General features: G+C 55.1%; 1 protein-coding gene across 1 annotated transcript; it reads left to right on the top strand.

Moving 5' to 3' along the window:
- Positions 1-10: 10 nt before the first annotated feature.
- Positions 11-9,330, top strand: LOC309583826 (serine/threonine-protein kinase PAK 3-like; the record flags this gene model as incomplete). The annotated part of the gene is made up of 10 exons (XM_082299653.1): positions 11-189; positions 1,918-2,030; positions 2,988-3,235; positions 3,620-3,763; positions 5,665-5,774; positions 6,540-6,657; positions 7,045-7,144; positions 7,564-7,760; positions 8,665-8,802; positions 9,241-9,330. The coding sequence occupies 10 exons, from the start codon at positions 11-13 to the stop codon at positions 9,328-9,330; spliced, it is 1,437 nt and encodes a 478-aa protein (XP_082155779.1).
- Between the last annotated feature and the right edge of the window lie 4,971 nt (positions 9,331-14,301).

Raw genomic sequence — 14,301 nt, 5'->3', positions numbered from 1 at the left:
CGCTCCGCCAATGGCGCCTCTGCTCCGCCACGGCCGCCCTGCCGGCGGCTCCGGGCCCGGGCTGCTCCCCGCTCCGACCAATCAGCGCGCTAGAACCACGACTGACGGCAGCAGCGCCCAATCGGAGCGAGGGGCGGGCTCTGCACACGGCCCAGCCCCGCCCCGCGCTCCCAGCGCCCCCCGGGCTGCGTGAGGGGAAAGCCGCAGCTGAGGAACAGCCCTGGAACGGGCCCGGCCCGAGCCGCCGTTCAGCTGAGAAGAGAAACAAAGCTCTCCGCTGCTCCCGGCCCGACCTGCCCAGCCCTGCGTGTGGGGTGGCACCGGCTCCTTGGGAAGCCCTGCAGCCTCGCTACTCCCGCCCCTAATTCGGAGCATCAGTGCATGGCTTTGATTTCCCCGAGAAAGGGAAAACCGCCCCAAACCCCTTTGGCTGAGTGCACGAGGGGAGAGATTTGTGGCAGAAAACTCCCAAAGTCGTTTTTCCCCGCCTTGGGAAGAACAGCCCAAACCAAGCGGATGTCCCGCAAACGGGGGACCCCCACAAGCCCCTCACAACCCCCGGGGCTGGGCTGGCCCTGCCTGGATGCCGGGAGACACCAAAACCGCTCTGTCCCTGCCCTCTGCTACTGCACAGGGACAGGAAATACAAGGAAAAGCCCAGCAGCTGAGAGAAGGACCGGGAGAGATCCCGCCCCGAGCACCGGCACGGGCACAACAGAGCCAGCCTGGGCCCAGGGAGGGAATTTATTACCAACCACATCACAGCAGCACAAGGAGAAGGCAAAGAAATCTCTCCAACACCTTCCCCCCACCCAGTGGGAATCACCCGGAACGGGGGTCACCAGGGCTCTGCCCCACGGGGGTCACTGGGGATCATCCAACGCCGATCCTCCCACGGGGGATGGAGCTGGAGCAGCGCACGAAGCTCTTCCCGCACTTGGGGCACTCGCAGGGCTTCCCTTAGCGGTGCCTCCGTTGGTGTTGAGCTGTGGTTGAAACCCTTCCCACACTCAGGGCAGCGGAAGGGCCTCTCCTCTGTGTGTATTGGCTGATGTAAGGGGAGATGATTCCCCCCAAGGGGCTCAGCTTTAGCGTCCTGAAAGATCCAAACATACACACAGAAAAAAATCCTCCCAGGACACTAAAAGATATTTGGGGCTCGGTTCTGGAATCTGCCAGCTCCAAACACTCCCCAATAAAAAAACCCTCTCAGGGACCCCCTAATAGATTTGGGACGAGCTCCCCCTCCCCAGCCACCTGCAGGATGCCGTGGGGGGACGCTCCCGGGGCCGGGAGTGCTGCGGACACAGCGGGCACTGGAACCTCCTGCTTCTCCTTCTATTCCTGTTCCTGCTCCTCCCCCTCCTTCTCCTCCTTTTCCTCTCTCCTCCACCTCCTGCTGTTCTCCTCCTTCCTTATCCCGCCTCCTCCCCAGTCCCTGCTTTCTGTACATTTAGAGTGGAGAACTTTGCTTGTTTTTAGAACTAGAACAGAGATCCCAGACGGAACTATCCTTGCTGGTTTTAGTCAGCAGCATCAGTGACTAAAGGTCGTGATTCCTTTGTTTTGGTCTTGTCCTCGTTCCTCCTCAGTGTTCAGGCTTGGCTATGGGCTGTCCTTGTGTGCTGCATTTTCTGGGTTCCTCTTGGATCCTTTGAGCAACAGGCTGTGCCCCGGGAGGATCCTTTGTGCTCCTTTGTGACAGAGGAGAACCTTCCAGGCGGTCCTTGCGTGAGCTGCTGCTGTGATGTCACGGGAACGCTGCCGCGTCCTCGCCGTGTTCCCGTTGCTGTGGGGCACGGAGCCCTCAGTGTCCAGAGCGGCTCTGGGCGCCCGCTGCTTGCCGGAGGATCCTCCTGCCCGAGGCATTCTCAGCAGCCAGCCCAGCCCCTGACGGGTGTCCTTCTGTGCTTGCAGGGGTACAGTCTGCGACGTGTGCAGCACGACCAAAATGATCCAGCAAGCGGTTGCTGCAGTTTGCACTCTGTACTCTGTGGCTTATTCGGGCTATTTTTTAGCCCACTTGGCACGTAAGTCGAGGTTTTCCCTGGGTGCAGCATCGGTGCCTTCGGGCTTGCTGGGTGCTTTCTGTTCTCCCACTGGAACTGAGCTGCCTTTGTAACCAAATTGCCATTAAGACACCGTTGGTTTGGGAGAGCTCCTGCCAGCAGCTGCAGCTGAAAAAGGGGGTGTCTGCAGCCAGCGGGGCGTGCACAGCATTTGCAATGGAGCCGGGGGGGTTCTGTTTCCTCAAGCGCAGAGTCTGTGCCAGCGGAGCCTGCAACTCCCTCCGGTGGCTGCTCCAGCCAAGAGCTGACACAGCCCAGGATTCTGTGCTGTTCTCTTGCTTGCTGTGCGAAGGGACTGTGGCTCCTGGAGGGATGTTGTGGAAGCAAAATGCTCTCTCGGGGTTGCCTTGCTCCGTGGGAGTTCCCACCACGGGCAGGTTTTTCCTAACAGCATCTGGTTCGTGTTCCCTGTCCCGTTGCAGGGCACCTCACGCGTGGATCCCGAGCAGCTCCTCCTTCGGTGAGTGGGAAAGGAACCTTTGGTGGTCGGAACTGTGCAGAGAGTTGTGAGCTTGGCGTGTGGCAGTCGAGCGCCAGCCTGGGAGGCTGAAGGAAAGTTCCTGCCAGTGTCTTTGCAGCAGCAGCAGCAGCAGCAGCAATGGGATCCCTGGCACTTTTCTCCTTCTCTGCTGAAGAGCTTTTGAAGAGCTGCAGGTCTGGTTTTGCAGGCAGAAGATTGCTTGCTGGCTTTAGCCACGGTGGAATATGGAATGCCCAGCAATAAGTGGCAATGTCGACTTTAGCCCATTCCTAGTCTGAACAGCTCCGAATCCCATTTCTGCTTAGTGCAGCTGGATGTGTAGCTGAGGATAAATAAGGCGATAACTGAGATAGAACTTCCCGTCCCTCACGCTACCATCTGTCCACAGGGCACAAAAGCAGCATCAGCTCCTCCTCTGGCTCCCTCTGCTTCCAAAGAGGAGGCCAAAGAGGAGGAAGACAGCAGTGAACTTCCCCCCATTCTGGGGGATGATGGTGAACCTCCCTCTGTCCCGGGAGATGAGGGCAAACATCCCACGGGTTGGGAATACAACAGTGAGGCTCCTGTGGTGTGGGGCGAGGATGGTGGACATCACCCGGTGTGGGACGAGGACAGCGAGGCTCCAGCAGCATGGGACAAGGACGACGGACATCTCCCAGCATGGGACGAGGACAGAGGACATCCTGTGATTTGGGAAGAGGAGGCTGCAATTCTCCCGGCATGGGAAGAGGATGGCAAACATCCTGTGGCTTGGAAAGAAGACCAGGAACCCGTTGCATTTTGGGAAGAGGATGGGGAACCTCCCTCTGCTTGGGAAGAGGACACTGAAGCTCCCTGTGCTGCGGGATCCTGGGCTGAACATTCTGACAGCAGCACAGCCCTGCAGCCAGAGGGCAGAGAGGAGTGGTGCCTGATGCAGCTGAGTACGTCCGCTCTGCTGCTGTGTGCCAGAGCAGGGTGCTGCGTGTGTGTCTCAGCATCAGCTGCACCCAGGCTTGCTCTGCAGCTGAATGTCACAGAGTCATTTATTGTCCTTGCCCAGCTGAGACCAAGGGGCTTCCGGCCCCAGGGAGTGGGGCTGCATTTTGGCCCTGCTGCAAGGCGGGGTCTCCGTGTGGGAGGGAGCGTCTTCCATGTGGTTTCTTTCAGGGAGCACCGTGAGCGTGGGGGAGCCTGCCGAGAAATACCTGGAACTGGAGCAGATCGGCCAAGGGTAAGTGCACGGCAGTTACTTCTGCACAAGCAGGGGCCAGGTATTTGCTGGTGCAAGATCAAGTGAGAAGCCAGGCAAGCTGCAAACAGCTTCAGACGCTGGGGCACGATGCTGCTGTCTCTCAGTGCTGATCAGAATTGGTAACTGTGGTCAGAAGGCACCGTCAAAAGCCCCTGAGGCTGGCAGTGTCCTGCCTGCAGCAAGGAGCAGGACCTGGAAGATCTTCTGTCCCTGGAATTTGATTGCCTGAAAGAGCAGCTCACCATCTGGTGACTGTCAGAAAACAGTTCCAAGAAGATTCCTTTCAAGTATTTTGTTTCCAAAAATATCCACCGGTCAGGATTATCTACATAACGGTTTAGAAACAGAAACCAGAGATGAACTAATAAGCGCTCTTTTCAGCACAGGTAGTAAACCCCGTACATTCAGTAACAGGCACAGAGCTGCTGCACTCGAGGGGAAAATGCATCAGCCGCCTGATGGCAGGGCCCTTGTGGATCCTGCAGCTCATAGGCAGGAGATGGAAAAGGATGAAATACATTCTTTTCCAGTTCTTTAGACACCCGCTCCCACCCTAGGTTTTGGACTAAAGTAATTCAGCGTGGACATTTGGGATTTGCTCCAGCCCTTTTCCTTCGTGTTGGGCCTCAGTTTCCTCTCGCACACCTTGCGTGGCACAGGGCTGGTGGCTGCTGCGCTGCTGTTTGAAGGGTCGATGCACCCAGGTGTTTTGTAAAGGCTGCAGGCAGCAGAGATCTCCTGTCTGGGCTGGCTTTCACTCCCAGGGCCTAAAGCGCTGCTTCTTTCTTCTCTGCTGTTCTGTCTCCAGGGCTTTCGGAACCGTTTATAAAGGACTCGACAGGGCCACTGGAGGAGAGGTCAGTGTCACCACGCCCAGCGTGTCGGGCAGCTCTCGAGGGCTTTCCCCTCTGCTGGGAGCTGTGGCTGCAGCTTTGGGGGGCCAGCAGAGCTTTCCTGCACAGGCTGTTCCTCTGAAGGCACAGCAGTGTCAGCCTGCAGAGCACGGCTGGGACAGACTTGAGCCTTCTGAAGTGCCCAAAGGAATGCAAGGAGGGCAGCGGTGTCTGTCAGAGCAGGACACGCTGGCTTGGTCTTCATATCTGAAAACATCAGTGCATCAGCTGGTGGAGGCTGAGGCCTAATTTATCTTCATCCCAGCCTCGGACAGGAACACCGTTTAGCAGTTTTTCCATCCTGTGCTTCATCTTCAAAGGATACCTCAAGACCTAATTAAGGAGCGATCCTGCTTGGCATCAGTTTGGGGTTTTAGTCCTACTGCAGCTGTTCCCAGAGAGAGGGAGAGGAATGAGAAGATGGATGTGCAGAGCAAAGCTCTCCCCTAAACCCTGCAGCTGTGTTTGGGTCTGGTGTGAGTGACAGCCCATGACAGGGATCATCTGAGCAACGTTTGTGCGTGTTTGCTCTGTTGTGCAATCCCAAAGAGAGCAGTTGCATTTGAAATCATGACCAAATCCCACAGGATTGCTAAAGGGTTCCCGGCTGTTTTGCTCTGTTGTCGCAGAACCAGAATTACTTGCTGCTTGCAAAATGTGTTTGAATGATAATGAGAGTGGTGGTAAACTAAGGCCGTTTGAGAAGACTGCAGGTACAGAGAATGTTGTGAGAGCTTTGAGGCTGAGAGCTGAGGGACCATTTCTGCAGAGCTTCCAAGGCCAAATGTCTCTGGTCCTGTGTCCTGTAAGCAGCCCCGCAGCAAGCAGAGAAATGGGCTGTGGGAATGTCACTTGCTGAGCCCGGGTGTCCCATCCCAAGGCAGTTTGGCACAGCCCGGCTCCGTCGCTCCACAAAGACTCGCTCTGTGTTTGCTGCGGCCTCCTGCCCCAGACTCCTCCAGTTCAAGGGCCCAAATGTCCTTTCAGGTGGCCATAAAGAAAATGAGTCTCAGAGGGCAGAATGGGGAACGAGCTGTGAATGAGATCCTGGTCCTGAAGGACAAGAAGAACCCCAACATTGTCAGCTCTTTGGACAGGTGAGTGCTTCAGCTCTTATCCCGTGCACGGGCCCTGCCTTAATCTCTCCTGGCATCCGCAGTCTGTAGCCTGTTTTGAAAAAGCCTCACCCGGCCGTAGCTTCCCAAAACAACAGCCTGTCAGTTCACTCCCTCCGTGTGCTTTTGTTGCTTTGGTTTGGTTTTCACTTCAAGCTGACCCCATTTCCTGGGTCTTACAACAAGAGCTGATAAACCCTGTCAGAAATTATTTCCCTTGGCTTCTCCTTCCCAACTCTTTTCCATTGCTGCAGATGCCAGGAAGACCAGGTTCTTGTTTCCAGAAACGCCTCAGGTGCCCATTTTGCAATGGCCTTGCCTGTTTCTGAAGGGACTTTCTGCAAGGTTTTCCAAACACTTGACCACTTTTGTCCTAAGTGCCGCACGGCCTCCTGCCCTGGATAACTCTGGAAGTTGTGTTGCCTTGTTCTGGAGGGAACGGTGGAACTGCTGAGTTCAGATGCTGAACCAGCTGGGGGCAAGTGTTGTGGTTCCACATTGATCTGGGCTGTTGCTAAACTGCATTTTTCACTTGCTTGCCATCTAAGGCCTCTCCTTTCCCACAGGCGTCTCCTTCTCCTTTAGACTGTGCAGATCCCAAGGACTGTGCAGCCTGGCAGGAATGTCTCTGCATCGGATTCTGTCCTCATTTACAAGTGACCTGGAAACAAAACTCCACTCGAGGCTTTTCCATCGGGGAATTGAGCAGTGCACGTTCATCTCCATGCCATTGTTTGCCTCTTCCAGCTTCCTTGTTGATGAAGATCTCTGGCTGGTGATGGAATACATGGATGGAGGAACTTTGCAGGACGTTGTCAGACAGACACGCATGGCTGAAGGAGAGATGGCAGCTGTCAGTCGGGAGGTGAGGGATCCTGCTCGTGCTTCCCATGGCTTGGACACAATGCTCCTTCCAAGCAGGGCCTGAGAACAGGAGTGGCTCCATGCTCAGAGCTTTGTTTCTGTGTTGTTTTTATGAGCTAGAGAAGAAAGAGCCTCTGAAGTGAACGGCGTGCCAGTGTCACTGCACTTCCACTCTGCTCTTTCCTGCTGTTGTGGGACTCTCTGTCTTTTTTGATTTGATTTGCTGTTCTCAGCTTTGCCTTGAACCATTTGCCTGGAGCTTGTTTGCACTGCACTCCTGGCCTGTCACAGCAAAGCTGCTGCTGGCAGAATTCTAAACTGTCCTTTCTTGTGTGATTGTGTATTCCAGCCATCAATCTCCACCCTCGTGTTTCTTGTTCTCTCTCAGTGTCTGCAGGGCCTGGATTTCCTCCACTCGAACCGGGTGATCCACAGAGATCTGAAGAGCTCCAACATCCTTCTGGCAACGGACGGCTCTGTCAAGCTGGGTGGGTGTTCGTGGTCAGGCACGGCGCTCCCGGGCTGCGGGTGTGGGGCTGCTTCCCAGTGACGGCCAGAGCCCCACAAGTGCTGCTGGTGGCGGTGCCCGGCCCCTGCTGGCAGCTGAGAGCGGCTGCCCCATGCAGAGAGCTCAGGAGAGGAGCAGGGTGTCAGCAGTGGCTTTGCTCTGGGTATGGCCCTTGCAGAGGGGCGGGAGTTGGAATCTGAAGCTTCAAGGGAATCACTAAAAGCCACTGCATGAAAGCTGAGGGTTCCTTTAAGGGTCCACTTCCATCTTGCCTTGGCTACAGCCCGGAGGACTTCTCCAGCTGGATTCAGCACTGCATTCTCAGACTGAGAGTGGGCAATCTTTGTGCTTGGTTTCCTCATTCCAGCTGCCTTTGACAGTGTTTGTTTCTGTCCTCAGCTGATTTTGGCCTCTGCGCTCAGCTGAGCCCTGAGCAGGAGCAGCGCAGCTCCATGGTGGGCACTGCTCACTGGATGGCCCCAGAGGTTGTGACCAGTTCTCCTTATGGCCCCAAGGTGGACATCTGGTCCTTGGGCATTGTGACCATCGAGATGGTGGAAGGAGAACCTCCTTACTTCGAGCACACGGCGGCCATGGTAAGAGGCAAATTTCCCAGAGTTTGCAGAGGCCTGTGAGCACAGAGGGACCCCGCCCTGGGAGGAGCAGCCGGAGGGCTCTGCCCTTCGGGAAGGGAATTCCCAGAGGATTGGAGCCTGAGCACAGACCAATATTCTGCAGTCTCCAGAATTTGCTGTAGGTTTTAAGGTGTTGCAGCTCTTCTGTCTGTGAGGATGACCTGAAAACATGAAGCCAGAGCATCAGCTCTAATCTTCTCTTGCAGAAAACCCCAGACCAACCCCAAAACCCACACCCAAACCCAACAAGTTTTCTGAAGGAGTTTCTGAAAGAGGTTCTGTGAGATGAACTCCCCCTGACTCTTCTCACTGGGAGACTTGTCTAAAACATGAAGATGATTGTTTAACATCCCCATAGTCTAACATATTTCTTTCCTAGCCCAAGCTACTTTCTCCATGTCACCAAGCCTGAGCTTTCAGCAACCCAAACCTCAGGTTTCTTGCCTGGCAGTTTCTGGGATGGAACATCATGAATGCATTTACTTGAGTGTCAGTGGCACTGCAGGGATGCCTTTGATGTAAGAATCCTTGGAAATAACACAAGCAGACTCTTGCAAATGGCCTGTAAAGCTGGTGTCCGTATTTGGAGAAGCAAAATGGGCTATTTCTGATGGAGGTTCCAACTAACAGAGTCAGCCAATGACATTGGCTCTCAAGGCAAGATCATCTGGATGTAGGAATGGCTGTGGCTGCAGCAGTGTTTGGCTTTTTTGGTTGGCATAGAAAAATGAGCTCTGAGCAGCATCTCTGCCAGGGAGGAAACTGTCCCCAGAGACTGGGGCTGAGAAACTGGGGTCGCTGTGAGCACTCGTGGGTGTGAAGGAAGCTGGCAGAGCTTTTTCAGAAGTGTTTGCTTTTCGCGCAGGCTCGCTGTCTGATCCGGCAGAACGGGACCCCACAGCTGCAGGAGCCCAGGCGCCTGTCGGCTCTGCTGCGGGACTTCCTGGAGTGCAGCCTGGAGCCGGACGAGGAGCGGCGCTGGTCTGCCCAGGAGCTGCTGCAGGTGGATGCGAAGCGGCTGCAGGGGAAAGAGCAGCGCGAGGGAGGGGTTTTCTCGTGGGGCCCCCCTCCAATAGTGTCCGGTCTCGCTGCTTTGCACATGCAAAGCCAGCAGAATCCTCGCCTGGTTTGGCTTGGCAGGGTCCTTTGCAGGTGCCCCGCAAGGAGCAGGGACATCTTCAAGCAGATCAGGTGGCTCAGAGCCCTGCCTGACCTGAGCCTGGATGTTTCCAGGGAGGAGGCACCTCCCACATCTCTGGGCACCCTCTGCCAGTGTTTCCCCACTCTTCTGATAAAAAAATTCTGCCTCACATCTAATCTGAGCCTGCTTCCCTCTCCTGAGTTTCAAACCATTCCCCTTTGTCCTGGTGCAACAGAGCCTGTGAGGAACTTGACTTGGGAAAGTAACAGTTCATTTCTTTCTTTTTCATCCTTTGGGCAGCACCCATTTGTATCATCAGCCAAGCCTCTCTCCAGCCTGAGCCCTCTGATCACCACAGCAAAGCAACTGAGGGAGCAGCGGAGGACCTGAAGCACCTGGGGACAGCTTTTTGTTACAGTAGTTAGAACAAGTGGATAGTTATGGTAGTTAGCGCTGCTAGTTAGTTATGGTGGTTAGGACAGCCTGGTAGTTATGGCAGTTTTTTGAATAAAAACTGTTAAACCTCAAATCCCTTGACATGTCCCTTCCTTGTCCCCCCGTGACTCAGCTGCCCGGAGCAATGCGAGGGGAGAGCGGGCCCAGCCTTGCCCAGAGCTGAGCCCCAACAGAGCCCTGGCAGAGCCCAGAACAGCCTCAGCATCGGCAGAGTCAGCCTGGAAGGAGGCGCCTGGAGCCTTCTCGACTGCAGCTGACTCTTGTTTACAAACCGCGTGGGGTGGGAAATGCCACTGGTTCTGCAAGAGGCCAGAGGGGGCCCGGGGAAGGCCCAAATGCGAGGGACAAAAACCTGCCCAGTGCTGAGAAAAACCACGCCTTTTTCCCCTCTCACATCAGCCAAAACATTGAATCCTAAACCAAGTCAAACGGGGCAGGGGAGGAGCCCAGGCCCTTCCGCCCCTGCAAACCAAAGCGTCCCTTGCACGGCTCTGAGCCCCGGCGCAGGTGGCCCCGCGGGCGTTGGTTTCTGTCGGGCTCGCTGCCGCCAGCCCAGACCCAGCCCGGGACAGGGCGGGCGCTGGAGGCTGCAGGCAGGGAGATGCGATCCCGGGACACGCATTCAGTGGCACCTGTGAGCGCAAGCAGGGGAGGGGCTCCGGCAGTGAGAGGGGGGAAAGGAATAAGGTGAATGTGACTTAAACAAACAAAGCCCGTGAATCTGCGTTAGATAGGGCCAGGGAGCTGTAGGTAGGAAGGAATGAAAGAAACTGTCACTTCCAGAAAATGGTACTGATTGCCATGAACTGCTGCTCAGCCAAGGCTGTGTTAAATTCCTGAACTTAGAGAAGAAGAACAAAGACTCAATGGAGTTATTAATATTGTTTTGTTTTACTAAAACAAACAAAACGGGTGTGTGCATATTGGAGGGTGGATTGGGAAGTCTGAACCTTCCAAGAAACAGTCCTGGCACAGCAACCAGGACGAGCCAGCACTGCTCTGGCACCGGCTCCTGCCGAGGCAGCAGCGGGAAGGAGACCACGGGCAGCCGCTCCCGCAGCGCCCTCACGCCAGGGCCAACACGGCGCCCACACGGCACAACGAACCCGCCACAGCCCCCTGCCGCCCCCTCCGCCCGCAGCCAGCCCCGAGCCCCGCCAGAACCAAGCGCGGCTCCCACCTGCGCTGGGGCCACCTCCGAGCTCCGCCGCCGCCGCCTCAGCGGTGGTTCCCAGTCACCCCCAGTATGATCCCGGCATGATCACTCCCAGCATCATCCCAGTCGCTTAGAGTCACTCCCACTGTGTTTTCAGTATGGTCCCAGTTGCTCCCAATAAGATCCCAGTTGCCTGCAGCATGGTCCCAGTGGCTCCCAGTCACACCCAGTATGGTTCATTTCACTCTCAGTAAGAGTCCAGTGTGGCTCCAGGCACTTCCAGTATGAACCCAGTCACTCCCTGTATGATTGTACTTGCCCCCACTGTGGTCCCAGTTGCTCCCAGTGTCTTGGTTTGAAAGACAGGTGTCTGCCAAGGAAGGCAGGAGTCTCTCCTGAAATGGAAGAAAAAAAATTGCAACCCCCTTCCCTCTGAATTATTATAATTTGGAAATTAAGGAGCTTTCAGGCAAAGATATGGGAAATAGGAATAACTGTTCTTTACTAATATATATCTTTATGTGTATAACCAGTCAAACAAACAGCAGTAACTCTGGCAGTAACAGCAAACAATCCCAAACCCAGTGCCAGCCTTCTCGGCTGTCAGGCCCTTTCCCCTCGGGTGCAGTTCCGCTCGCAGCCGGCAGGGGCGCTGGCGGCTCCCGGTGAGCAGGGCAGGTGCGATGGTTCCCCCGCGGCTGCAGGGGGCGCTCCGGAGCGAGCTCGGGGAGCACGCGGCACCGGTGGCCTGGGATCCCGGGAAGGGATGGAACAAAGGAGCTTCACAAACCCCTGGGCAGCCGATCCCGGTGTCCAGCTGGACTCTCGGGAACAGCAGGCTGGAGTGGCAGGGATGAGCACAAATCCCGGGTGGCAGACAAGATGTATCAAAATTCTGGAGCTGTGGTGGGAACCTGCGGAGGTCTGGGCAGGCAGGGCGAGCGGGGCTAGAGAGTAGCGAAGGCTCGAAGCAATGGCAGGGGCAGGGCGGCCGCAGCCTGGCTCCCAGCGGGGCAGGGAAGGCAGGCTTGGGAATCCCGGGGTCTCTCCGGTAAAAGGAAGGCAGCTGAAGGAGCAGCCTCTCTCTCCGTCATCCAAAACATTGGGGACTGACTGCCCACACACCCAGGTGAAAAAAAGAGTAGCAAGATGCACCCCACACCTATTGCCAGGTCTTTTGTTTTTCTTAAGCATCCAGTAATTTGTCCCCGTGGCAACATCTATGGGGAAAACTCCTTTAACAGAAAAAAAACCCCAAGGAGAACGCCTAAAACCCCAACATTCTGTTACGAGCTTCCTGCAGATTGTTCCATCTCTGCTGTCCATATGGAAAGATACAAAGATCCCTTTCGGTTCACACAGTTAAATGTCTGATGGGTCACACGGTGGTGCCTGTACAGATACACGTCTGGAGAGAAAGCCAAACATCCATCGCACTCTCTCAACACCCACAGAGCCTGAACCAAACTCTACAAGGCCACGCAGCTTTACACAGAAATTCATACATCGATAAAACTGTACAATGGGATGCAGGTTTACACAGAAATTGATACACAGGAAAACACAACAATCTGTGCTGTGTGAATACACTGACTTCTGTATAAAAATGGCTCCACACGGTGGGAACCAATCCAGAACTGTGCGATTACCAAAGGACCCATCGACACTTCCATACCCTTGTAACTAAAGACACAGGACTGTAGAGCTCTCCAGCTCCGTACATTCCTGTCTGGGGGTGACTTTATGATGTGTATCCCCTATGGCTGCTCTCTGCCCAGAAATCAATCCTGTGCCTTTCTGTGCCTTTAAACTGAGCCCGACGGGGGAGAGAGGAAAACCCGAGCGAACTTTTCAAAGCGGTTGTTCAAGGACACCGACACACACTCCTCTGCGTTCTGCTGCGGCAGCGAGAAGAGCGGAGGGAGCGCCCTGCTTGCTTTGCAGCGCGCTTTCGGCTCCTTTTCTCCGGAGGGAGACGGAGAGTTGAAGTTTGTTTTCCTGGGACTTGGGCTTTTTCCCTTCTTCTCTTCTGGACTCTTTCAACATCAGAACACACCGGGAGAATTTTCCACCGAGGCCCTGGAGGACACCAACCCAGCTCCAAGGAGGAGGAGAGAGAGCACACCTACAGAAGGACTCTGAAATCTTCCCAGGTTTCTCTCCACAGCGAGAGGTTTTAGTATTCAGCATTATTATCCTTTTCCTGTCTGTTTGTTAAATAAATAGGTTCTTTTTCTCTTTCACTTTCCTCAGAGGAAAATATTTTTTCCCAGACCTGGTGGGAGAGGGCTGGTTGTAACCTGCCTCTGTCAGAGGATATTTTCCTCCAAATTTGTCCAAAGCAGCACACTAAAATAAGTCAGTATTTATTTGGAGGGAAAATGATTTCTAATGGCATTTTGAGGGTCAACAAAGATAATAATAATAAGGATAAATACAAAGAAATAAATACAAAGAAATACAAAGAGGTGAAACAGGACTGGAGCTCACTGGACTGGTCCTTGGCAGCGCCCGGGCAGACGCTGCATGAATTTGGCTGCCTGAATGCAGCTCTTGCCCGGGCCCCAGGGGTGGCCCCCTCTGGGTGTCTCTCCCAGCACCACAGGGATGCTCCTGCCCCTTCCCTGGTGCCCCAGGGTCCTGCAAGCGCCTTCTGGGGCCACCCAGACACCTCCCTGGGCCTCTGGAGGCCCCGTGGCACAGTGCAGACAGGGATCGAATCAAAGCTTCCTTGGAAGATGGAGGCAGGAGAATATTGCCCACGATCTTCTTTCCAGCTGCCCTCCACACTCCTGCAAATCCTGCTGGGACACTCAGGCTCTCCATTCCGGGGCTCTGCAGCTCCCATGCAAACCCATCCATCACTGTGTCCCCTCTCGCATGGATATCAAGAAAATGACACAGCAAGATCTAGAAAATGAGAACTTGATTAATTTGACTGCTCTAAAATTCTACAACTCGAGGGTGACTGGAAGACTACGGGGAGAGAACCTTATGCCTCCAAAAAGGGTCAACAGTTTGGAACTGGAACACTCAGGGAAACTTCAGCTTCTGGGGGAAAAGGTGCCCTTCCTCCTCTCTCCCTTTGCTTTATACATCCAACCTGGAGTCATATGGTTGGAACATCCCCTTGGCTGATTTGGGTCAGCTGCCCTGGCTGTGTCCCCTGCCAGGATCCTGCCCACTCCCATCCCCTCTGATGATGGGGGAAGGAATGGCAGAGGGACAGCGCTGCTGGGCAGCAGCCAGAACACCGCTCTGTTATCAGCACCTGTCCAGCTACCAATGCAAAGCACAGCCCTGGAAGGCCCGTGAACTTTCCCTCAGGCAGACGCAACACACAGGACTTGAGCTGCCAGCAGCCCAGGTCACCCTCTGCCAGCCCCGCTCCTTGGACCTTGTGTCCCCACAAGCAGACACAAAGTGTTTCTGCTGCTCCCCCTTCTGCACAAATCCACAGAGAGCTGGGATTTTTCCAAGTCTCGTGTCTCCGTTGTGCCGTATTCCCAAAGAAGCAGCAGCCCCTCCCGATGAACACGGCGAGTTACGCGGATGCGCTCTGTGGGAAATCTCTATCCACGCCTCTCCTTTGAATAGATCCGCACACAGGGTGCGCAGGGACGTGTCCTGTATGGAAAGGAAGGAGTGTGCCAGCACCGTGACTGACACTTTCCCTCTCCGTGTGCGTTCCAGAGCCACGGGTACAGAGACGTGATGGAAACCCTCGCACAGCCAGAGCCTTCTGTCCC

The sequence above is a fragment of the Coloeus monedula genome, assembly GCF_965178545.1.
Source record: "Coloeus monedula genome assembly, chromosome: 33".
Classification (NCBI taxonomy): Eukaryota; Metazoa; Chordata; class Aves; order Passeriformes; family Corvidae; genus Coloeus; species Coloeus monedula.
The sequence above is the reverse complement of the archived record's forward strand: the minus strand, read 5'-3'. Positions and strand labels throughout refer to the sequence as shown.